Here is a 26,402-nt window from a genome sequence, read left to right as displayed (position 1 = left end):
CAGTAACTGGTTACAGCCCCAAACCTGGATAAAGAAAACAGCCTTAGCATGTGAAATGGCACATAGGTCGTAAAACCATTTGCCAAAACAGTCCATGAGTTTGACTGCTGTGGTTAAATGCTCAGATGTAATCTGTAGACAACACGGTGTGTGCTCTCCTCATGTTTATAACAAATGAATCAAAGCCAATACAAACTATAACAGAAGGCAACTTAATGGATGCTTCACTTTTCTGTAAGCTTGCCATAGGAAGTGACCTGATCAAAAACTTAAATCAAAATTGATTATCTGAAGTGTACATTTAGTTATTTGTAGCAGTGCTGAATCATGTCCACGGTCCATCGTAACCAGTGTATTGCTACTGTATGAATGGCTTAAATGTGAAAATATTTTGTCGTTCTTCAGAATGTAAGGTTCATCTCACTGATACACAGCTGCACAGTCATAACTTTATGTACTCAAACTGTAAAAATGTGACTGAACAAATAATGAAAACACAAGATGTAATCCAGAACAACTTCAACCAACAATAAATTAGGTTTATTTATTTCATAAAACACTGAAATAAACTCAACAGCCGTACTACATTGTATTCTGATGTGATATGTACAAAAGATGAGAATGGCAAAGAATGCAGCAGGAAAAGCTGTGCTGAGGACAAAATGAAGACATGAACAAGGATGCACAACAGTGGCTCCACATTTTTACACAGACACTTGATCCCAGCACTTCATATGACTGGTCGTTCCATTCCAAATCAAAAGGGGGAAGAGTATTACTCCTTCAATGACAGGTACATAATAGTTTGGAGGATCAGTCTTTCAAATGTTCATCTTCAAACTATAGCATGTGCACTGAAACAGGGACACTAAGGGGTCTCTTCCCTGAAACAAGAGAATGGCTGCTGGTGCTCAAAGGATTATGACATGATGCCACTTCTGAATCAGCAGCCTGTGTGATAAATGAATGAGTGAGTCCATGACACTTTAGGGTGCCATCCAGAATGGCATGGACTGCTGCTGCGGCTGTGTTTTAGCACGAGGGGGAGGCGGGGGAGGGCAGCGGTAGCCCTGAGTCCAGCCTGAGGAGGTGGGGAGAACCGCACCAGGGTTACCTGGTCCTGAGGTTTTGAAGGTCGAGTGGTCCTCCTCTTCATCAGAGGAATCACCGCTGTATGCCACTAATCCCGTTTTCATTCTCTTCAACGCGGGCTCTGAGAGGAGGAGAGCAAGCAAGAAACAGCAGCAAAGAGGCACACGAGAGAGGGGGAGAGAGAAAAAAAACAAACAGCAGCAACATGTTCCAAAAACAACATTTAAAAAAAAGACAAGTGCAAGTTAATTACAACCAAACACATTTTGGGAGAAACAGTTATTTATGTCAGTCGAGTGGAGGAAGGGCAGCCATTCGAAAGCAGCCATTGGTTGGTGGGGAGCGACAGCGTTAGGGCCGTCCATTGGAGCGGCAGGAGAGTGGTGAGTCGTGCCCCACCCCCAATCAGTATCCAGCATCATCCCAGAGATACATGGAAGAGAAGAAAAACACAGAAAAGAAGAGAAAACACAAAAACAAGAGAGATTCTCATTAGTTAGGAAAGCAAACAAGTACACACACCAGCCTGATGAGCTCATTCGAACAGGAAGACAAGTGGGGTGAAATTAATAGGCTTCTTTTCGTAAGACAGGACAATCAGCGATACTAAATGAGAGCAACACCTCACTACCTGAAGATTTCTAGTCAAAGCTGCAGAATCCTGTAAGAGCCATTAAAAAAAAAACATCAAGGCCAGTTTCAGGCTGAATGTGTGCACAGAAAAGCTGCTCAGAGTCTCTGCTTTACTCTGAAGCCAAGACTTGAGGAGTTGTCAAACAAGTGGAATCACTGACTGACCTCAACTCAGCTGCACATATTGTAAATGGCCACAGTGGCTTCATGTGGCAGAAGATAAACCACGCTGACAAGAGTGCCGCTAAGCCTCCGTGTGATGCACTTAGGGCTGGGCGATACAATGATCAAGGAAACATATCACAATAAAATTTAGACTGATAATTATGATAAGCCTTGGAACTTTATATTCTACACAGACAAAAATAAATGTGAGCTTGTAGCTTTCACAAAAGCATGCACAAAGTGTTTAAGCCACCAGTGGTGAAGAAAGCTCAAAATGAGAAAGGGAATTGACAAGAGGCATCAAAAGTTCCTGTGAAATAAGCTCGCATCATCTGAAGCTAAAGCAACTGGTGACCAAACACAAAAAGTTGTATTAAACAGAGGTTATTTTTAGACTGATACTTATAGCAGGATAACAAAATAAAGACATGGAGGCTGTCTTGTGTGAATGGATTAATGTTTAACAAAATGTTCCATCACTGAAGACACCCTCAAGAATTCCACAGGGAGACAGAAAGAAACCTCCTGTCCTGACCTTTTACACTAAATTCCTAGACATGTACCACTGCTACCATAGTAAATGCAGCATTTATTAAAAAAATGCTTCCCAAAATAATAAGCTTTAACAGGGAACTTTAGTAAATCATATGTTGTGATAAATATCAATCAATATGCAAAAAAATATAAATAAATAGTGAAATAAATGGTGCAACTGGAAGGGAATGTTGACAATTCTCTTCTAGTTGTTAAAATCTACAGAAATATAATCTTCCAAAGTATCACTTTGGAGGAGCTAACTTAGGGCTTGGCAATTAAACAGGTGACTTAGGATTGTAACAAAATTTATGTCATATTCTGTGATAAGCCATGTACAATTTCATTCGATATGGACAGATCTAGCAGCTTATCACATACTTGGTGTAGCCGCAGCAAACACCAAGTTAAAAATGACAGATAACCCAACTGAAGCAAACAGGCCTGAACAAGGTTTTTTTTTTTTTTTTTTTTGCTTGATTGGTACTGGACAAATTAAACCTGAATCACAAAATAAGCACATGTTCCCTTCATTTCATATACACTATGCACTCACTATCTGTCAGTGCTGCTTCTGCAGAGCCATAGTGCACGTTTTACAAACACATTAGCTCCCATCTTCACTTAGACACAACAAGTCTATTTTATTCACACAGCTCAACAGTGCCACAATAACAGCAATATCTGTTATTGTCACAAAGTCAAAAGTGCAGCAGTGCAAGTCTTAAAAACATATTTTGCTATCCATGTCAAATATGCACCAAGTATGCCTCTGATGGATTGCACATGTGATATACCTTTCTTACCGGTCATTCATGTAGCACTTTCCACATAAATAAATGAGTTTCTCTCCTAGTCATGTCTGTTTTCCTCTTGATCAGCTTCAGTCATATTCTTCAAACTGGAAGCATTATCAAATTATATATTGTGATAAACACTGAAATCAATCAGTTTGGGTGGGGAATCATGATTTTATCTTTTGTCATATAACCCAGCCCTAGCCTAACTACAGTGAGGAAAATAAGTATTTGAACACCCTGCAATTTTGCAAGTTCTCACACTTAGAAATCAAGGAGTCGTCTGAAATTTTCATCTTAGGTGCATGTCCTCCTCTGTGAGAGACATAATCTAAAAAAAAAAAAAAAAAAAAAAAAAAATCCAGAAATCACAATGTATGATTTTTTTAATAATTTATTTGTATGTTACTGCTGCAAATAAGTATTTCAACACCTGTGAAAATCAATGTTAATATTTGGTACAGTAGCCTTTGTTTGCAATTACAGAGGACAAACATTTCCTGTAGTTTTTCACCAGGTTTGCACACACTGCAGCAGGGATTTTGGCCCATTCCTCCACACAGATCTTCTCTAGATCAGCCAGGTTACTGGGCTGTCGCTGAGAAACACAGAGTTTGAGCTCCCTCCAAAGATTTTCTATTTGGTTTAGGGCTGGAGACTGGCTAGGCCACTCCAGAACCTTAATATGCTTCTTATGGAGCCACTCCTTGGTTATCCTGGCTGTGTGTTTGGGGTCACTGTCATGTTGGAAGACCCATCCACGACCCATCTTCAATGCTCTAACTGAGGGAAGGAGATTGTTCCCTAAAATCTCGCAATACATGGTCCCGGTCATCCTCTCCTTAATACAGTGCGGTCGTCCTGTCCCATGTGCAGAAAAACACCCCCAAAGCATGATGCTTCCACCCCCAAGCTTCACAGTAGGGACGGTGTTTTTCAAGGATTCAAAGGAATTTTATTGTCATATGCACAGAAGAACATGTTCCCTGCACAATGAAATATGTCTACTGCATTTAACCCATCCTAATTGCCAGTAGGAGCAGAAGTCGCCATTAGGCGCCCGGGGACCAGCTCCAGATGTACATCCCTGCCTTTTGGAATGGTACTCAGCATTCTTCTTCCTCCAAACACGGCAAGTGGAAGACCAAAAAGTTCTATTTTGGTCTCATCTGACCACGTAACTTTCTTCCATGACTCCTCTGGATCATCCAAATGGTCATGGGCAAACTTAAGACGGGCCTGGACGTGTGCTGATTTAAGCAGGGGGACCTTCTGTGCCATGCATGATTTTAACCCATGGCGTCTTAGTGTATTATCAACAGAAACCTTGGAAACAGGGGTGCCAGCTCTCTTCAGGTCATTGACCAGCTACTCCCGTGCAGTTCTGGGTTGATTCCTCACCTTTCTTAGGATCACTGATACGCCACGAGGTGGGATCTTGCATGGAGCCCCAGTGGGAGGGAGACTGACAGTCATGTTTAGCTTCTTCCATTTTCTAATAACTGCTCCAACAGTTGATCTTTTTTCACCAAGCTGCTTGGCAATTGCCCCGTAGCCCTTTCCAGTCTTATGGAGGTCTACAATCTTGTCTCAGGTGTCTTTGGACAGCTCTTTGGTCTTAGCAATGTTAGTAGTTGGAGTCTTACTGATTGTGTGGGGTGGACAGGTGTCTTTATGCAGCTAACGACCTCAAATAGGTGCTTCTAATTTGGAATAATAAGTGGAGGGGAGGTGGATTTTTTTTAGAGGCAGACTAACAGGTCTTTGAGGGCCAGAATTTTTGCTGATTGGCAGGTGTTGAAATACTTATTTGCAGCAGTAACATGCAAATAAATTATAAAAAAAAAATCATACATTGTGATTTCCGGATTTTTTTTTTTTTGGATTGTCTCTCACAGTGGACATGCACCTAAGATGAAAATTTCAGACCCCTCCATGATTTCTAAGTGGGAGAACTTGCAAAATCGCAGGGTGTTCAAATACTTATTTTCCTCACTGTATATGTTTCAAAGTATCTGCTCCATATAACATATACCCCACACTGAGGGAGAAGATTTAACACACTGTTCTTTGCAGCCCCACATTAATCATATGAACAGATCTGGTCTTAGGCAAAAAGGTCAATAATTAGATTTTTCTGTTGTTGTTGTTTTGTTTTTTTAAATTAAGTGCCCCTCATTTGAGTCAAGTCACTGGATAATCAGCTTCAGAAACAGTGTCTCACAGCAACATACATGGCCAAAACAAAGAAACTGCAATTTAAAGCAGTTTTCAAGTACATGTGACGATGAGCGGACCGAAGACACTAATATGCACGCAAAACAAGGAAATTATCAACATATTGTCTGTCATAGTGGCCGGCCCTAGCACAGTCAGGAACTGTGGATTTGGATTTCACCAGGGACTTGTCAGTCCACAGGATAAGGCTCTCACCCAAAGGCCCTTGTGGCACCCTTCTCTCCTCCAACTTCGGTCTCACGCCATTCACAGGTAAGGATGGTGGCGGCATTAGCTGCCTGTTGAAGGAAAATATGAGTTGATTACAGTATGCCCACAGAGTCTTGTGTGCACCTTAGGTTTTTGATTTGTAAAATAAAAAATTATTCAAACAAATGTCAGTACCTGTTCCTCTCACTCGGCGGGTTAGAGGAACTTGATGGTGGGGGACCTGTCGCCTCCGGATTGTCCACTGAGAAGCCTGCACCTAAATTAGTCATATGAATGGGTCCATGCTATGAGCAGAAAAACACAGGCTCGATTAGCAGATATCCTCTACTAAACCCTGAGCTGATACTTCTGATTTATTGATTATGTTACTTCTATATGATTTAAAGCTTACCACAAACCTGTGATTACACTGATATTTTCCCAGCCACTATGAAGGATAAATTTAAGCTGCTCATAAATACCTCATTCTGAACTTCTGCAACTAAAAACCTGAAATAACAATGGGCGGAAACTGAGGAAAGGCAGTGAACAGAGGTGAAAAAGCTGTTAATCACCTGGTATCCCAGCAGGCCACTGTCCCTCTCGTCAGGCACCTCCTCTGTGAAGCGTCTTTTCTGTGGGAGGTTGGCTGGGGCACCAGAGGGTGGAGCTTTAGATGGTGCTGCAGTAGATGGAGGAAAGGGAACAGGAGGAAGGTTCTACAAATAAAATAAAATAAAAAGATGAGGGCAAATTCCTAAAATGTGTAAAGGTTTCATCAGAAGTACCTAATGAGTTCTTTCAGCTTGTCCCTTTATGCTCTGGGTCACCACAGCACATCTGATTCTGTATGTTGTTCTGTAACAAGTTTTACCCTGGATACCCTTCCTGATCCAATTCCATATTACATGGAGAATGGGCACAGGTGGTCTTGAACCAGGAACCTTTTGTTTTCGAAGCAAGCGTGCTGACTATGTGGTCATCACAAAGTACCGAATTAGTACTGCCTTAAATTATGTCATGTAAAACGTAGTGAGCCACAGGTTTAAAGAGTGTTGTTTTAATAATGTATACAAAAGGCACATCCTCTAAAGAACTGTTAACATATTACGGACTGTACAACCTCAATTCCAATGAAATTGGGACGTTGTGTAAAATGTAAATAAAAACACAGGCATCGACATTAACGCTTGTCCAATTGTCCAGGACAAGTGTAAAATGTGATCGGACAAGCAATACGCTCTAATCGTTGTCCGACCGGACAAGTGGCATTTTATTTTTTTGGTTTAAAACGTTCAAATTCTTTATTTTCATCGCTCGGAACCAAAATACCTGACCTCCGCCTTTTTGTTTTCTTATTTATATCACGTCTTGTGTCGCACCTCGCGGGAAAGCGTCTTCGGTTTTCCCGCCACTCTCCACGCAGCGGACAATCGGAAAACATGATATCAATGTGTGCGCGAGACCACTGTATGGAGTGTGCGTTCATAGTAGAGGCTGACATTTTTTCGGGAATCCCACGGGATGGGAGTCAACTTTGCTATTTATCACGTGATTGGGACGGTACGGGATTTAAAATTCACGGGAGAAGACGGGAGCATGATCCAAGGTTTTAGGCAGCGAGCCATCCTGCTGTCATTTGAGCGGTAAATTTTCGAAAAAGACGCAGAAAAAATAGCGGGCGGCTTTGCTTAAAGCCGTCTAAAATAAAGACTGGGTCCAATCGCTGCAGCCGCCTGTGTGTGTGTGCGTGTGTGCGCGCGCGTGAGTCGGCTGGCTGCGAGGAGGGAGAGGAGAGGGGGAGCGGGGCTAAACTATGGCGCTGCCTTTATTTCTCTCTGGACTGTTCTGATGGTACGTCCTGTTCACACCGTGTGCGCGTGTCAGTGACAGTTACACTGAAATTGTGAAATGAAATAAATTGGTCAAAATTCCTTAAAATGAGAATATATGAATGAACAGAATAAAAATCACACACACGTGTGTGATTTAAAAAACATGATGTGGAGAAACTCTGCAGTGATGTTCAGAAGCAGAAATCACATAAAGCTGCGAGAACTCTGAACTTTAACAGGCTGTTATTTTCCACAGATATTTATTTTAGATGGCTTAATGTAGCTGTTTAATGTTCAAGTACAAAATGTGACTGAGGAGGAGAAAAAAGAGGAAATGAACTCTATAGTCAGAATAAAAATACAAGCTGCTGATTTTTATTTTTTAAAATTATTAGGCTGCAGCTCTGCATTTCATTTATTTCAAAGTAAGTTACCGCTTATTATTTTCAAAAATCACGAGTCAAATCAGTCTACATTGTTCAGTTTTTCCTGCACATTTGTGTATTTTTTCCTTCTTTATAAGAGTTTGGTTTTTGTGTTTGTTCTACTACAAAGTTTAAAAAAACAATAAAATGTTAACACTTTTCCTTAAAGTAGCGCTTTAATTTCAGAAATGGAACAGAGACAACCACAAATAAAAAAGTAGGAACTGTATGTAAAATGAAGATAAAATAAAAATGTTATATTCCCAGTTCCTCCACTCACACCCACAGAAGCCAAACATTCTTCCAAAATTGTGTCTTGATGGCTTCTCTCACTTGTCTCTGATAGAGTTTTCTATATATTGTCAAGATTATTATTAAATATTAATGTCTTTGTCTTTACTTTGATTGCTAAAGCCTTTGATCTTGTTTTTGATTCTGTTCTCTATTTTCCATATATGCATGTGTAAGAGTTCATGCACCATTATTCTTCTAAATAATCACTCATTGTCAAAGCAGAAATATAAACTGAACTGTTGAAGTAACATTTGTTCTTCTGCTTAATGAATGCGCAGACTGTTTTGCTAAAGCTATGTTTTTGCTGAACACAGATTACAACTGCTCCCATAAGAAAAGTAACATTTGTTGGTGAATGAATGCGCAGACTGTTTTGCTAGAGCTATGTTTTTGTCGAGCACAGATTAATATTTTGGCCTTGAGCAGAGAATAACACAGCCTATACACTAGTTCGAAGCTGGCGCTGTAATGTCTCAATTTGAAGAACAATTATCTGTCTGAGCAAGACTGCAGGGCGCCTTCCAGGTGCGAAGTGATACAAGTATGAATTGACTGAAGAAATGCAGCTGTGCCTTGTATATTGTTTTGTAATATGTCTGTGTGCAATAAATTCAGGAGCAGAGTGGGCGGGCCCTTCAGAGCTGACTGACGGACAGTGACGAGGGGTCATGCTGGCTCTCCCTGATCAGGAAATGAAATTCAGTCTCTAGCGTGATCATTCTTTGTGTTTAGTTAACTGAGTTGCTTTTTTACAGATTTCAACTCCGACATCTTGGTCCTTCGACAGCCGGGTGCCAACAGACCGGAACAGTGGTCGGCCTGTGATGGAAGACGCCGTGGAGACTGTGGCCACGGCCAGGACTAGTTCCAACAGACCCTTTTCCGGGGGGACGGGTTCCCTCCCTAACAGGTCAGCACCTAACGGGGTGAAGGCATACGGACTTCAGCGGTGGTGACAGAGTGTGATCACAGGTGAGACTGCTTTTCTTTATGTGCACGTGTGTGTGTGGCCGGGACCACCGTGAGGAAAAACCCTCGTAATGTCTTTTTTGGTTTGTCTCTTGGCTTAAACACTGTAAGGTGTGAGGCTAACGCCTGGCTGTAAAGCGTTAAATTTTACTCTCTGGGACAGAAAGAGAAAAGTCAGGTGGCGCAGCGGTTAAAGAGCATCTGTTACAGAGCCGCGTGCTCGCACTGCATTTCCCGCTGTGTCAGACACCTGATGTGGCTGTTGGCTCCAGACTGAGCCGGCAGCGGTTAAAATTGGCAGTTAAAAAAGCAAGAGACAACTGAAAGACCACTTTCAGGTCCGGAACAGCGTGTAAAAAACTGTACAGTGTTAGGTCGGTGAAACCTTCGGTGGCGAGCCGCAAATTCTGATATATTATATAAATATACTATATAAATTCTGATATAAAAACAGGTTGGAGCAGAAAGCGTGATCACGGCGGAGCTAAAACACGATAACAGCTGAAGCGCAGTGGTGTGAATGTATTTGTGTGAATGTGTGTGTTTTTATGACTGAGAACGTACACAACTGAATCACGGGGGCCTGTCACCAGTTTTAACCCACTGGCAGAAACGAAGCCCTGTCTGTGAAGTAGGTTGTAAGCGTTCTATATGCACCACACCTGTTTGTGAACCTACGAGTCTGAAAAGAAGCCATAAGCAAGGTCACCCACCTCTCAGAGGTCGAAGTGGTGACACTTTTCAGACTGATCGGTGACCAAACAGTGAAAAAAGAACAGCAGCCTGTTCGTTTAGATCTCCCTACGAGATAACCCCACAAACAGCTAAAATGGGCAACTGCTGTTGTTCTCACAGTAAACATGACACACAACCACAGTCTAATGATTTCAGGTATATGGAGGTTAAATTTCCCGGGTCATCTAAACATTTAAGCATATGGCAAAATAGTTCAATTTCTCAGGGAAATTACAGGCAGAAGCAACAACAGGATTAGTGGATAATATAAAGAGGAAAGATAAGGACTCTGCAAAAAAGCAAAAAAAGCGTGGGTTAGAAAATCACTAAAGTGGAAAAGTGAAGCCTACAGGTGGCGTGAGGCTGAGAATAAAGTCAAAAACAAACTGAAGCAGGGACAAGATGATCTTAAGAGCATCTTTTATAATAAAAATGAAATTGATAACAAGACACCGGCAGCCCTTTACCCAGCTGCAGATAATGCTGAAGCTACAGCAAGTGTGCCTTCTCCACCTCCCTACACTCACCACACCACAGATGATGACCAAAGATCCAGCATCACCTGAACACTTAAAAATGTGGCGAGAGACAGTTAACTTCTTGGGAAAATTACAGTTAAACTCCACAACAAAGTCATTTGATACCATAAAAGAGAACACCAGTGATTTTACAAAAAGGCAAGAGAGATGTGGAGTGAAAAATACACCAGACCATGCTTTTGCACCAAAAATAGCAGTTTTTAAATCTGCCGGATCAGTCATAATGATGTGTGAGGAAGAAGTGTATTTTTTAGGAAAGGGCAAAGGTCAGCGCTGCAGAGCGGCCAGAGGCAAAGCCCGTGGGCGTGAGATAAAGAGGAAATTGACATGTTGGAAGTGTGGGAAGAATGGACACTTTGCGTGTGAATGTACACACTCGCAAAGATAAGGAGTTCTCCGTTTTCAACATGAATTTTGTTTATGTACATATAAGGTTGCAGTTCTTTCTTTTCTACAACCCCTGGCAATAATTATGGAATCACCGGCCTCGGAGGATGTTCATTCAGTTGTTTAATTTTGTAGAAAAAAAAGCAGATCACAGACATGACACAAAACAGTCAGTCAGTAACGGTTACTTCTTTAGACTGAGCAGAGGGAAAAAAATATGGACTCACTCAATTCTGAGGAAAAAAATTATGGAATCACCCTGTAAATTTTCATCCCCAAAACTAACACCTGCACCACATCAGATCTGCTCGTTAGTCTGTATCTAAAAAGCAGTGATCACACCTTGGAGAGCTGTTGCACCAAGTGGACTGACATGAATCATGGCTCCAACACGAGAGATGTCATTTGAAACAAAGGAGAGGATTATCAAACTCTTAAAAGAGGGTAAATCATCACGCAATGTTGCAAAAGATGTTTGTTGTTCACAGTCAGCTGTGTCTAAACTCTGGACCAAATACAAACAACATGGGAAGGTTGTTAAAGGCAAACATACTGGTAGACCAAGGAAGACATCAAAGCGTCAAAACAGAAAACTTAAAGCAATATGTCTCAAAAATCGAAAATGCACAACAAAACAAATGAGAACGAATGGGAGGAAACTGGAGTCAACGTCTGTGACCGAACTGTAAGAAACCGCCTAAAGGAAATGGGATTTACATACAGAAAAGCTAAACGAAAGCCATCATTAACACCTAAACAGAAAAAAACAAGGTTACAATGGGCTAAGGAAAAGCAATCGTGGACTGTGGATGACTGGATGAAAGTCATAAAGTGATGAATCTCGAATCTGCATTGGGCAAGGTGATGATGCTGGAACTTTTGTTTGGTGCCGTTCCAATGAGATTTATAAAGATGACTGCCTGAAGAGAACATGTAAATTTCCACAGTCATTGATGATATGGGGCTGCATGTCAGGTAAAGGCACTGGGGAGATGGCTGTCATTACATCAATAAATGCACAAGTTTACGTTGATATTTTGGACACTTTTCTTATCCCATCAATTGAAAGGATGTTTGGGGATGATGAAATCATTTTTCAAGATGATAATGCATCTTGCCATAGAGTAAAAACTGTGAAAACATTCCTTGCAAAAAGACACAGGGTCAATGTCATGGCCTGCAAATAGTCCAGATCTTAATCCAATTGAAATCTTGGGTGGAAGTTGAAGAAAATGGTCCATGACAAGGCTCCAACCTGCAAAGCTGATCTGGCAACAGCAATCAGAGAAAGTTGGAGCCAGATTGATGAAGACTACCGTTTGTCACTCATTAAGTCCATGCCTCAGAGACTGCAAGCTGTTATAAAAGCCACAGGTGGTGCAACAAAATACTAGTGATGTGTTGGAGCGTTCTTTTGTTTTTCATGATTCCATAATTTTTTCCTCAGAATTGAGTGATTCCATATTTTTTTCCCTCTGCTTGGTCTAAAAAAGTAACCGTTATTGACTGCCACAATTTTTTTTTCCTGATTTCTTATAGTGTTTCTTAAAGCCAGAAAGTTGCCATTTGAAATGACTTTAGTTTTGTGTCATGTCTGTGATCTGCTTTTTTTCTACAAAATTAAACAACTGAATGAACATCCTCCGAGGCCGGTGATTCCATAATTTTTGCCAGGGGTTGTAGAAGATTATACTTGTTATCAATTTTTCCTTACTTTTATTCTGCTGTCGCTATATAGACACACTGTGTGTAATTATTGTGAATTGTTTTAGATAACTGTCAAGGTCACAGTTGCTGGCTCCTCAAACATTTTAAAGCGTGGAGTTAAGATACTGAGAAATAAGTGCACATTAATCAATTTTGTACATGTATACGAGTGTGAATTGGTGTCCAGGGTAAAAGATAGAGTATTTTGAGGGAGAATTCTGAAATAGATCTGTTGATGAAATAAAACTTTTCAGCTTGTTAAGATGATAACTCAAAGACAATAAATACTATCGTCTTCCTACTTTCCATATTGAATGATCGATCATGTAACTGGGATGAAGTGGTTAAAATATGGTTGATTTTTGTACACTGGATAAGATGTAAAAGTTGGTTAGTTTCGCCTACTTAACAGATTTTAAGTAAAGCTCATCAAGATTATATTCCAGTAGAGTGATTAATGATTGGATTTATTGTTGTGTGATATATGTTTGTGTGGTGTTAGTTTGAAATTTGTGTGGGTTGATTCTTTTCTGACAATCTTGCCTCAGTAATCATGAATGAGCTACTGTGGAACTGACCACTTAGGCCAATGAGTTCCAGCGGGTATTCATGAACTTGCTGGAAACAGGCTCATCTAGGCAATGAAGACTTTGGGTTATAAAACATTTCTATGAATCAGTTCCCCAGTATACATATTAAATACTGCTAAAAGATTGAAAAATTGTTGATTGACTGATCCACTAATTATTTTTGATGACATAACAGACAGAAGGGAACAGTGGTTGTGGTAGATTCTCTGAGGACTAAAAAAACTGATTGTGAGACTGTGATTGCATACCCGGTTCTTCACCTCCGGGCACCAAACAGCCTGACAGAAGGTTGGCGAAAGAGAAAAAAAGAAAAAAGTCTCATATCAGTCCACTGTAATTAACAGTTCCGTTGAGTTCTACGTGTCTACATGTGTGTATAATATGTTGCGTAGTATAGGGGTTTTACATGTAATTGCTTGCATGTAATTGATACTAGTGTTTTAAAAGTGTTTGTTTCTGTTAAATTTAGAGATATTGTTTATTTGATGTAATCAATTTCAGCTTTAATGTTGTTTTGCATTACGTTGCATTGACTTTACCAAATACATTCAGTGTTCTGTTTTTTGAAGCGTGGTTTGTTTTGGAAACAAAGTGTAATTTATCACTCCAGCCGGAGAGCAGAGCAGAAGGTTGTACAGTGTGTGAACAGTAAAACTATGCTGATTATTGTAACGTTTATAGTACTCCTGTCGAAAGCATTAATGTTGGCGAGGGTGAATTGACAGCAATGTAGAAGCAACAAATAATAATAATTCAATATTTTGATCATCCTGTGTTCCGATTGAAATAATGTGAACTCTCATGAGATGCAACTAACCCCTGCTGCAAATCGAATAAGAAGCTGCAGGCTTTTATAAAGCATTGATGACAGATGAAGTGCTTATTAATTATCAGTTGATGTATGCAGATTAGGTTAGGCCTTAAAGGATAGAGATTGTTGGACAACTTTTCACATTATTGTCCATCCTGACACATAGTTATTCCTGCGAACCAAACACTGTTTATGTATCAGATTCTGTCATTATTTCTATTTATTATTGGTGTTTAAGCATTGATTAATCCAACAGTTCTATTCTGGGATAAATTGCTAAAAAGATACTTCAATTCATTTTCAATGATCCTGCATGTTTGATGTTCTGTGCAATCAAAACTGTATTGACATGACACCTATTAATGGGTGTTCCCCCACCCCTTGGAACCCCTGCCCAGTATGGAAGGCTGCGAGCCCATGACGGGTAAGATCCCATCTTAAACCCTGGGACAACCTAAGGCAGGCCCAGTCACGATTACTCGACCTTGGCGCTGTGACACTCTGACTCACTAGGACATGAGGATATGGCACTGGGGTACTGTGGTGGGGTCAAATTTGCCTGTATGCCTACATGGTAGGCAGTGTATTGATCTAATTGGAGTACTGGATCATTGTCAGGAATTGAATTGTCATATTAAGATTGGCCTGCACGTAATAATCTATATTAATCAATGCTTATCATTCATCCAATCAATCAATTTTGGCAAATTAATGCATCACAATGTCCACCAAACCGCTGATGGTGTGTATGGCTAATCCTCAAACAAACCAGTCCTACCCCACAGCCTTATCAAGTGGGCAGCTGTCTTAAGTCATGGACCATGTCACGCTTCTACAGCTGGAATGGTTGGACTGGTTAATGCTCATTTTGTGACGTTTGGATTTCAGGCATATGCAAAACATTATCAATCAATCAATCAACTTTTTTCTTGTATAGCGCCAAATCACAACAAACAGTTGCCCCAAGGCGCTCCACATTGCAAGGCAAGGCCATACAATAATTATGAAACACAGTCTACGTCTAAAGCAACATAACCAAGGGATGGTCCAGGGTCACCCGATCCAGCCCTAACTATAAGCCTTAGCGAAAAGGAAAGTTTTAAGCCTAATCTTAAAAGTAGAGAGGGTATCTGTCTCCCTGATCTGAATTGGGAGCTGGTTCCACAGGAGAGGAGCCTGAAAGCTGAAGGCTCTGCCTCCCATTCTACTCTTACAAACCCTAGGAACTACAAGTAAGCCCGCAGTCTGAGAGCGAAGCGCTCTAATGGGGTAATATGGTACTACGAGGTCCCTAAGATAAGATGGGACCTGATTATTCAAAACCTTATAAGTAAGAAGAAGAATTTTAAATTCTATTCTAGCATTAACAGGAAGCCAATGAAGGGAGGCCAACACGGGTGAGATATGCTCTCTCCTGCTAGTCCCCGTCAGTACTCTAGCTGCAGCATTCTGAACCAACTGAAGGCTTTTTAGGGAACTTTTAGGACAACCTGATAATAATGAATTACAATAGTCCAGCCTAGAGGAAATAAATGCATGAATTAGTTTTTCAGCATCACTCTGAGACAAGACCTTTCTGATTTTAGAGATATTGCGTAAATGCAAAAAGGCAGTCCTACATATTTGTTTAATATGCGCTTTGAATGACATATCCTGATCAAAAATAACTCCAAGATTTCTCACAGTATTACTAGAGATCAGGGAAATGCCATCCAGAGTAACGATCTGGTTAGACACCATGCTTCTAAGATTTGTGGGGCCAAGTACAATAACTTCAGTTTTATCTGAGTTTAAAAGCAGGAAATTAGAGGTCATCCATGTCTTTATGTCTGTAAGACAATCCTGCAGTTTAGCTAATTGGTGCGTATCCTCTGGCTTCATGGATAGATAAAGCTGGGTATCATCTGCGTAACAATGAAAATTTAAGCAATACCGTCTAATAATACTGCCCAAGGGAAGCATGTATAAAGTGAATAAAATTGGTCCTAGCACAGAACCTTGTGGAACTCCATAATTAACTTTAGTCTGTGAAGAAGATTCCCCATTTACATGAACAAATTGTAATCTATTAGACAAATATGATTCAAACCACCGCAGCGCAATGCCTTTAATACCTATGACATGCTCTAATCTCTGTAATAAAATTTTATGGTCAACAGTATCAAAAGCAGCACTGAGGTCCAACAGAACAAGCACAGAGATAAGTCCACTGTCCGAAGCCATAAGAAGATCATTTGTAACCTTCACTAATGCTGTTTCTGTACTATGATGAATTCTAAAACCTGACTGAAACTCTTCAAATAGACCATTCCTCTGCAGGTGATCAGTTAGCTGTTTTACAACTACCCTCTCAAGAATCCTTGAGAGAAAAGGAAGGTTGGAGATTGGCCTATAATTAGCTAAGATAGCTGGGTCAAGTGATGGCTTTTTAAGTAATGGTTTAATTACTGCCACCTTAAAGGCCTGTGGTACATAACCAACTAACAAAGATAGATTGATCATATTTAAGATTGAAGCATTAAATAATGGTAGGACTTCCTTGAGCAGCCTGGCAGGAATGGGGTCTAATAAGCATGTTGATGGTTTGGATGAAGTTACTAATGAAAATAACTCAGACAGAACAATCGGAGAGAAAGAGTCTAACCAAATACCGGCATCACTGAAAGCAGCCAAAGATAACGATACATCTTTGGGATGGTTATGAGTAATTTTTTCTCTAATAGTCAAAATTTTGTTAGCAAAGAAAGTCATGAAGTCATTACTAGTTAAAGTTAATGGAATACTCAGCTCAATAGAGCTCTGACTCTTTGTCAGCCTGGCTACAGTGCTGAAAAGAAACCTGGGGTTGTTCTTATTTTCTTCAATTAGTGATGAGTAGAAAGATGTCCTAGCTTCACGAAGGGCTTTCTTATAGAGCAACAAACTCTTTTTCCAGGCTAAGTGAAGATCTTCTAAATTAGTGAGACGCCATTTCCTCTCCAACTTACGGGTTATCTGCTTTAAGCTACGAGTTTGTGAGTTATACCACGGAGTCAGACACTTCTGATTTAAAGCTCTCTTTTTCAGAGGAGCTACAGCATCCAAAGTTGTCTTCAATGAGGATGTAAAACTATTGACAAGATACTCTAACTCCCTTACAGAGTTTAGGTAGCTACTCTGCTCTGTGTTGGTATATGACATTAGAGAACATAAAGAAGGAATCATATCCTTAAACCTAGTTACAGCGCTTTCTGAAAGACTTCTAGTGTAATGAAACTTATTCCCCACTGCAGGGTAGTCCATCAGGGTAAATGTAAATGTTATTAAAAAATGATCAGACAAAAGGGAGTTTTCAGGGAATACTGTTAAGTCTTCTATTTCCATACCATAAGTCAGAACAAGATCTAAAATATGATTAAAGTGGTGGGTGGACTCATTTACTTTTTGAGCAAAGCCGATAGAGTCTAATAATAGATTAAATGCAGTGTTGAGGCTGTCATTCTCAGCATCTGTGTGGATGTTAAAATCACCCACTATAATTATCTTATCTGAGCTAAGCACTAAGTCAGACAAAAGGTCTGAAAATTCAGAGAAACTCACAGTAACGACCAGGTGGACGATAGATAATAACAAATAAAACTGGTTTTTGGGACTTCCAATTTGGATGGACAAGACTAAGAGACAAGCTTTCAAATGAATTAAAGCTCTGTCTAGGTTTTTGATTAATTAATAAGCTGGAATGGAAGATTGCTGCTAATCCTCCGCCCCGGCCCGTGCTACGAGCATTCTGACAGTTAGTGTGACTCGGGGGTGTTGACTCATTTAAACTAACATATTCATCCTGCTGTAACCAAGTTTCTGTTAGGCAGAATAAATCAATACGTTGATCAATTATTATATCATTTACCAACAGGGACTTAGAAGAAAGAGACCTAATGTTTAATAGACCACATTTAACTGTTTTAGTCTGTGGTGCAATTGAAGGTGCTATATTATTTTTTCTTTTTGAATTTTTATGCTTAAATAGATTTTTGCTAGTTATTGGTGGTCTGGGAGCAGGCACCGTCTCTACGGGGATGGGGTAATAGGGGGATGGCAGGGGGAGAGAAGCTGCAGAGAGGTGTATAAGACCACAGCTCTGCCTCCTGGTCCCAACGCTAGACAGTCACAGTTTGGAGGATCCCAAAAAATTGGCCAGATTTCTAGAAATGAGAGCTGCTCCCTCTAAAGTGGGATGGATGCCGTCTCTCCTAACAAGACCAGGTTTTCCCCAGAAGCTTTGCCAATTATCAATGAAGCCCACCTCATTTTTTGGACACCACTCAGACAGCCAGCAATTCAAGGAGAACATGCGGCTAAACATGTCACTCCCGGTCTGATTGGGGAGGGGCCCAGAGAAAACAACAGAGTCCGACATTGTTTTTGCAAAGTTACACACCGATTCAATGTTAATTTTAGTGACCTCCGATTGACGTAACCGAGTGTCATTACTGCCGACGTGAATTACAATCTTACCAAATTTACGCTTAGCCTTAGCCAGCAATTTCAAATGTCCTTCGATGTCGCCTGCTCTGGCCCCCGGAAGACAATTGACAATGGTTGCTGGTGTCGCTAACTTCACATTTCTCAAAACAGAGTCGCCAATAACCAGAGTTTGATCCTCGGCGAGTGTATCGTCGAGTGGGGAAAAACGGTTAGAGATGTGAACGGGTTGACGGTGTACACGGGGCTTCTGTTTAGGGCTACGCTTCCTCCTCACAGTCACCCAGTCAGCCTGCCTTCCCGACTGCACGGGGTCTGCCAGGGGGGAACTAACGGCGGCTAAGCTACCTTGGTCCGCACCGACTACAGGGGCCTGGCTAGCTGTAGAATTTTCCACGGTGCGGAGCCGAGCCTCCAATTCGCCCAGCCTGGCATCCAAAGTTACGAATAAGCTGCACTTATTACAAGTACCGTTACTGCTAAAAGAGGCCGAGGAATAACTAAACATTTCACACCCAGAGCAGAAAAGTACGGGAGAGACAGGAGAAGCCGCCATGCTAAAACGGCTAAGAGCTAGTAGCTACGCTAAGCTAGCGGATTCCCAAACAGGGAATCCGACACTAGACAGGCTGTGGAGCAGCACAGGTAACGCACGACAACAGTGCTAAAATAAAATAAAAATCCACTAGACAGGCTGTGGAGCAGCACAGGTAACGCACAACAACAGTGCTAAAAAATAAAATAAAATAAAAATAAAAATCCACTGGACAGGCTGTGGAGCAGCACAGGCAACGCACGACAACAGTGCTAAAACAAAATAAAAATCCACTAGACAGGCTGTGGAGCAGCACAGGTAACGCACGACAACAGTGCTAAAAAATAAAATAAAAATAAAAATCCACTGGACAGGCTGTGGAGCAGCACAGGCAACGCACGACAACAGTGCTAAAACAAAATAAAAATCCACTGGACAGGCTGTGGAGCAGCACAGGTAACACACGACAACAGTGCTAAATCAAAATCCACTGGACAGGCTGTGGAGCAGCACAGGTAACGCACGACAACAGTGCTAAAACAAAATAAAAATCCACTAGACAGGCTGTGGAGCAGCACAGGTAACGCACAACAACAGTGCTAAAAAATAAAATAAAATAAAAATAAAAATCCACTGGACAGGCTGTGGAGCAGCACAGGCAACACACGACAACAGTGCTAAAACAAAATAAAAATCCACTAGACAGGCTGTGGAGCAGCACAGGCAACGCACGACAACAGCGCTAAACAAAAATCCACTGGACAGGCTGTGGAGCAACACAGGCAACGCACGACAACAGCGCCAAAAAAAAATAAAATAAAAATCAAAATCCACTGGACAGGCTGTGGAGCAGCACAGGTAACGCACGACAACAGTGCTAAAAAATAAAATCAAAATCCACTGGACAGGCTGTGGAGCAGCACAGGTAACGCACGACAACAGTGCTAAAAAAATAAAATAAAATAAAAAAAAAATAAAAAATAAAAATCCACTGGACAGGCTGCGGAGCAGCACAGGTAACACACGACAACAGTGGTAAAAAATAAAATAAAAATCCACTAGACAGGCTGTGGAGCAGCACAGGTAACACACGACAACAGTGCCAAAAAATAAAATAAAAATCCACTGGACAGGCTGTGGAGCAGCACAGGTAACGCACGACAACAGTGCCAAAAAACAAAACAAAAATCTGCAGAGCATGTTTAATTTATGCAAAGCATAACCCACAGGGGAATGAGAGGCCAATACGAGGAAAATTTCCAACCCCTCAATACCCGTTCCAAATAATCCATATGGATTTTATTGAACTGAACCAATGTGAAGGAAAAAAATATATATATTGCCTAGTATTGATTGATGCATATAGCAAATGGGTAGAGGTGTTCCCTGTTAAACATGCAGATGCTTTAACAGTTGCAAAGATACTTTGTAGAGACATAATTCCGAGACATGGAATACCTGAAAAAATGTACAGTGATAATGGTACACATTTTGTAAATAAAATCATCCAAAATTTAATAGAACATTTGAAAATAAATGCAAAAACACATTGTGCTTACCATCCTCAAAGTGCAGGATTAGTGGAAAGATCAAATGGGACAATTAAAAGTAAGCTCAGAAAATGTATGGAAGAAACAGGAAAAAACTGGGTTTATTGTTTGGATTTGGTGAAACTGTACATGCATATAACACCCAGCTCAGAGACTGGCCTTACGCCATTCGAAATCTTGCATGGCAGGCCCTACAGACTACCAGATTTACAGAAAATAGCTGGGCCTGATAGTGAGGATGAGGGATTAGTTGATTATATGAAACGTGTTATCCCATAAGAATGTCATACACGCTAACAAGATACCAAACTCTCCTATGTCTGTGCAGGACCCTGAGAATCAGATCCAGATTGGCGACTGGGTGCTGATAAAGACTATTAAGAGAAAGAACTGGTCATCTCTGAGGTGGGAAGGTCCATTCCAAGTGCTGCTAACCACCCCCACTGCAGTGAAAATTGCAGAGAGGTCATCTTGGGTGCATCTATCCCACTGCAAAAGACAAAGATACCTGAAAGATCCCGAAGAAGACAAGGGGAGCGACGTGTAACAGTGTCGGCTGATGGCCTATAGGCCCAGCAACGGCTGGAAGCGCTTCATAACAGAGACAGAGAGTGACCAGGAGTGAACAAAGACACAGACCAGAGGTTGAAGCAGATACCAGGGTCCTGAAGCAGACGAGTAACCAGCTGTGACCAAAGAGAGACCTGTCAACTTGAACCAGGATCAGAAGCAGACGTACTACAAGCTTGAAATACAGCACTGACGTGACCAGACCAGGAGACAGAAGCAGACGAAACTGCATCTTTGAGAACGGGAGACAAGAGAATCCTGTTCTATTCCTGTGCGCCTGTGTTTGAAAACGTCAAGAACAGGGCACAGGACAGAGTACATGACACATTATTTTAATTCCACTTGCCGCATGCCTTACACATACTGATGACAGTACAGATTTATGCACTACAGCTGAAGGGAAATAACATAAAAAAAGTTCCGGAGATCCTCAGTCCCTTGGTGAACTGAACTGAGACTGTGAACTGTCACCTTCAGCCCCTAAAGCCCAGTTTACACATAGATGGTAAGAGCTCCCGGAAGCATCCCGGAAGAGTTTTTGGCCGTCTTAAGGATCAAACGCCGCTGTTAACGCCGGCACTAGGGGGCGTAGCTTAGTTCCGGCTTTACCGGGAATCGTCGAAAAAATTATTCAACATGTCGAATAATTCCGGGAGCGCTCCCGGAGAATTCACGTGACGACGGAGACAACGCAAACAACGGCGTTTGATACTTTTTAATCACCATTTCATCCTGCCCCTTCCTGTAGTGCAGCAGTTTACACCGCTGTAATTGGCAGCCGGCGTTGTATCCCTAATCAACAGAGTGTAAAACGGCGATAGAGCCCACATCGGCGTCTTCAAGGGCATTTTAACCGGCGACAGAGGCAGACACAACGGCGGCGCTGGTGGACAGTACGCCGTTCTAAATGCCACCTCCCGGTTAACGGCGTTCCAAACGGCCGATAGGCGGCGGTCAGTATAAAAATGCTAGCGTGCTGCATGCAGGCCTCTCACTCGCGGCCAGCTCCAGATATTTTTGCAGAGAAGCTCCAGTATGCCTCCTAAAAGAAAACTGGCTGCGGCAAGGACTTACCAAGAGGTCTGGTTCAGAAGCAGAGGGGAGGCCTGTGGTGGAGACGGAGCAACACGTTGAGGAGGGGGAAAAGGAAGGAGAAGAAAAGGCTGAGGATGATCTCCCTCCCCCTGCAGTGACAGAGGCATGTATTCCTGCTGCTTCAGCCTATTATACTCTGGGGGCGGTGCCTATATGCAAAAGTTCCTGGAGTAACGCAGGATTTGCCTGGATAAAACCAGCGGTACACAGGGCATTATCGGCGGCAGCAGAACACCGCCGTTCTTACACGCGTCTTAACCTGCAATTGTAAAGGATAGAACTGGGCATTAATCCCCGTTGCCTGACGTGTGCCGGATGCTACGGCGTCAAAATGGCGCTTTATTCGGCGGATTTAGCGGTGTTTTATCCGCATATTTGCGGCTAGTACGGCGGTCAAAATGCCGCCGAAATGCTCGCCCCTTTCCACCGCGAAAACAGCCGGAACTACCGCGAACTTCAGTCTACGTACTACCAGCCGACAAAACCGTCTATGTTTAAACGGGGCTTTAGCCCAGACAAACTGGACCTTTTGAACTGTCACCAAAGAAAGAAGACATCTTTAAGACCAGAACTGTAGTTTCTCTCTGTCCCTTGAAAAAGAAAAAAAAAAAAAAAACAACAACACAGGGACAGAAGGAGAGAAATAGGCCTAGGCGATGTGGCCTAAAAATAAAGTCTCAGGTTTTTTCAGAAAAAATTCAATTTTCAATTTTTTCCGATCCCCCCCCCCCCCTAATTTTTAAAAGAAAACATTTAGTACAAATGACAGCGATACCTCTAAACAAAACTAACTCCTACTTACCTCCTGGAATTGAAGCTCCAACTGTTCTTTTAATTTAAAAATACTCTTGGGTAAGTGATTGCACCAGAGTAATCTGGTTTTTAGCGGGAGTTTGCGCTCTTGTACACCTCGTACAGTGTAGCATTTCTCCCATGCAGCTGGATGCCTCTGTTTTAGAAACTGGAATAAGTTTGTTGTGCGGCTGCGTTTTGTTGCGATGGGCTTTCAGGGTTCGCCCCAGAAATTTTTAGTATAGCGGTGCTGTTGGCAATTATCACCCGAGGCGGCGTGTTGTGAGTCATTTTGACTGGTTTTAGATGCACTGAAAGCAAGAATAGACAAAAAAAGACACGTGTTATAATATCAAAATTCTTTTTGCATGTTTCTAAGTTAATAAAATAAATAACATTGAAAAGTTTAAAAACACATTAATATTTGATGGACATATCATTTGCTCTCCTCTTGCTTGCCTCTACTGGTGGTTGGCTCTCACTGCGGTATTGTATCACTTCCTGTTCCGGAGCACAGCGGTGTTTTTCTGTATCTGTTAGCTGTTTAATCTGCGCAGTTAGATTGATCTAGTTATCTAGATTACGATTTGTTTCCCAGTGTAATCTTTACGTGCCTTAACTAAAGCACTCCTTCTGCTGAATCACCTCTAAATTATTTACACATTATTCACTTTGTGTGTTTTTAGGAATCCGCTAGCTTAGCGCAGCTACTAGCTCTTAGCCGGTTTAGCATGGCAGCTTCTTCTGTCTCTCCCGCACTTTTCTGCTCTGGGTGTGAAATGTTTAGTTATTCCTCGGCCTCCTTTAGCAGTAACGGTACTTGTAATAAGTGTAGCTTATTCGTAGCTTTGGAGGCCAGGCTGGGCGAATTGGAGACTCAGCTCCGCACCGTGGAAAATTCTACAGCTAGCCAGGCCCCTGTAGTCGGTGCGGACCAAGGTAGCTTAGCCGCCGTTAGTTCCCCCTTGGCAGATCCCGAGCAGCCGGGAAAGCAGGCTGACTGGGTGACTGTGAGGAGGAAGCGTAGCCCTAAACAGAAGCCCCGTGTACACCGCCAACCCGTTCACATCTCTAACCGTTTTTCCCCACTCGACGACACACCCGCCGAGGATCAAACTCTGGTTATTGGCGACTCTGTTTTGAGAAATGTGAAGTTAGCGACACCAGCAACCATAGTCAATTGTCTTCCGGGGGCCAGAGCAGGCGACATTGAAGGAAATTTGAAACTGCTGGCTAAGGCTAAGGGTAAATTTGGTAAGATTGTAATTCACGTCGGCAGTAATGACACCCGGTTACGCCAATCGGAGGTCACTAAAATTAACATTAAATCGGTGTGTAACTTTGCAAAAACAATGTCGGACTCTGTAGTTTTCTCTGGGCCCCTCCCCAATCGGACTGGGAGTGACATGTTTAGCCGCATGTTCTCCTTGAATTGCTGGCTGTCTGAGTGGTGTCCAAAAAATGAGGTGGGCTTCATAGATAATTGGCAAAGCTTCTGGGGAAAACCTGGTCTTGTTAGGAGAGACGGCATCCATCCCACTTTGGATGGAGCAGCTCTCATTTCTAGAAATCTGGCCAATTTTCTTAAATCCTCCAAACCGTGACTATCCAGGGTTGGGACCAGGAAGCAGAGTTGTAGTCTTACACACCTCTCTGCAGCTTCTCTCCCCCTGCCATCCCCTCATTACCCCATCCCCGTAGAGACGGTGCCTGCTCCCATACCACCAATAACCAGCAAAAATCTATTTAAGCATAAAAATTCAAAAAGAAAAAATAATATAGCACCTTCAACTGCACCACAGACTAAAACAGTTAAATGTGGTCTATTAAACATTAGGTCTCTCTCTTCTAAGTCCCTGTTGGTAAATGATATAATAATTGATCAACATATTGATTTATTCTGCCTAACAGAAACCTGGTTACAGCAGGATGAATATGTTAGTTTAAATGAGTCAACACCCCCGAGTCACACTAACTGTCAGAATGCTCGTAGCACGGGCCAGGGCGGAGGATTAGCAGCAATCTTCCATTCCAGCTTATTAATTAATCAAAAACCCAGACAGAGCTTTAATTCATTTGAAAGCTTGTCTCTTAGTCTTGTCCATCCAAATTGGATGGACAAGGGACCTAGGGACCTCATAGTACCATATTACCCCATTAGAGCGCTTCGCTCTCAGACTGCGGACTTACTTGTAGTTCCTAGGGTTTGTAAGAGTAGAATGGGAGGCAGAGCCTTCAGCTTTCAGGCTCCTCTCCTGTGGAACCAGCTCCCAATTCAGATCAGGGAGACAGATACCCTCTCTACTTTTAAGATTAGGCTTAAAACTTTCCTTTTCGCTAAGGCTTATAGTTAGGGCTGGATCGGGTGACCCTGGACCATCCCTTGGTTATGTTGCTTTAGACGTAGACTGTGTTTCATAATTATTGTATGGCCTTGCCTTGCAATGTGGAGCGCCTTGGGGCAACTGTTTGTTGTGATTTGGCGCTATACAAGAAAAAAGTTGGTTGATTGATTGATTGAAATTGGAAGTCCCAAAAACCAGTTTTATTTGTTATTATCTATCGTCCACCTGGTCGTTACTGTGAGTTTCTCTGTGAATTTTCAGACCTTTTGTCTGACTTAGTACTTAGCTCAGATAAGATAATTATAGTGGGCGATTTTAAAATCCACACAGATGCTGAGAATGACAGCCTCAACACTGCATTTAATCTATTATTAAACTCTATTGGCTTTGCTCAAAAGTAAAAGTAAATGAGTCCACCCACCACTTTAATCATATCTTAGATCTTGTTCTGACTTATGGTATGGAAATAGAAGACTTAACAGTATTCCCTGAAAACTCCCTTCTGTCTGATCATTTCTTAATAACATTTACATTTACTCTGATGGACTACCCAGCAGTGGGGAATAAGTTTCATTACACTAGAAGTCTTTCAGAAAGCGCTGTAACTAGGTTTAAGGATGTGATTCCTTCTTTATGTTCTCTAATGCCATATACCAACACAGTGCAGAGTAGCTACCTAAACTCTGTAAGGGAGATAGAGTATCTCGTCAATAGTTTTACATCCTCATTGAAGACAACTTTGGATGCTGTAGCTCCTCTGAAAAAGAGAGCTTTAAATCAGAAGTGTCTGACTCCGTGGTATAACTCACAAACTCGTAGCTTAAAGCAGATAACCCGTAAGTTGGAGAGGAAATGGCGTCTCACTAATTTAGAAGATCTTCACTTAGCCTGGAAAAAGAGTCTGTTGCTCTATAAAAAAGCCCTCCGTAAAGCTAGGACATCTTTCTACTCATCACTAATTGAAGAAAATAAGAACAACCCCAGGTTTCTTTTCAGCACTGTAGCCAGGCTGACAAAGAGTCAGAGCTCTATTGAGCTGAGTATTCCATTAACTTTAACTAGTAATGACTTCATGACTTTCTTTGCTAACAAAATTTTAACTATTAGAGAAAAA

At 41.7% G+C, this 26,402-nt stretch overlaps 1 protein-coding gene across 2 annotated transcripts in view; it reads right to left on the bottom strand.

Annotated features, from left to right (window-relative positions):
- Nucleotides 1–518: 518 nt before the first annotated feature.
- The window catches only part of khdc4 (KH domain containing 4, pre-mRNA splicing factor), a 60,072-nt gene continuing 34,188 nt past the window's right edge, over nt 519–26,402 (bottom strand). Inside the window, exons 11-14 of one of the 2 annotated variants that reach the window (XM_034174667.1) lie at nt 6,224–6,367; nt 5,844–5,953; nt 5,655–5,737; nt 519–1,213 (exon numbers count right to left, since the gene is read on the bottom strand). In XM_034174667.1, coding sequence (XP_034030558.1) covers nt 987–1,213; nt 5,655–5,737; nt 5,844–5,953; nt 6,224–6,367 — 564 coding nt within the window. In that variant the 3' untranslated portion in view covers nt 519–986. Of the gene's footprint in view, nt 1,214–5,654; nt 5,738–5,843; nt 5,954–6,223; nt 6,368–26,402 lie in introns of those variants that run through there. The other variant, XM_034174668.1, reaches the window with a different exon arrangement.

Source organism: Thalassophryne amazonica, chromosome 7, assembly GCF_902500255.1.
Source record: "Thalassophryne amazonica chromosome 7, fThaAma1.1, whole genome shotgun sequence".
NCBI classification, from domain to species: domain Eukaryota; kingdom Metazoa; phylum Chordata; class Actinopteri; order Batrachoidiformes; family Batrachoididae; genus Thalassophryne; species Thalassophryne amazonica.
Note: the sequence above shows the minus strand (reverse complement) of the source record. Positions and strands in the feature narration are given on the sequence as shown.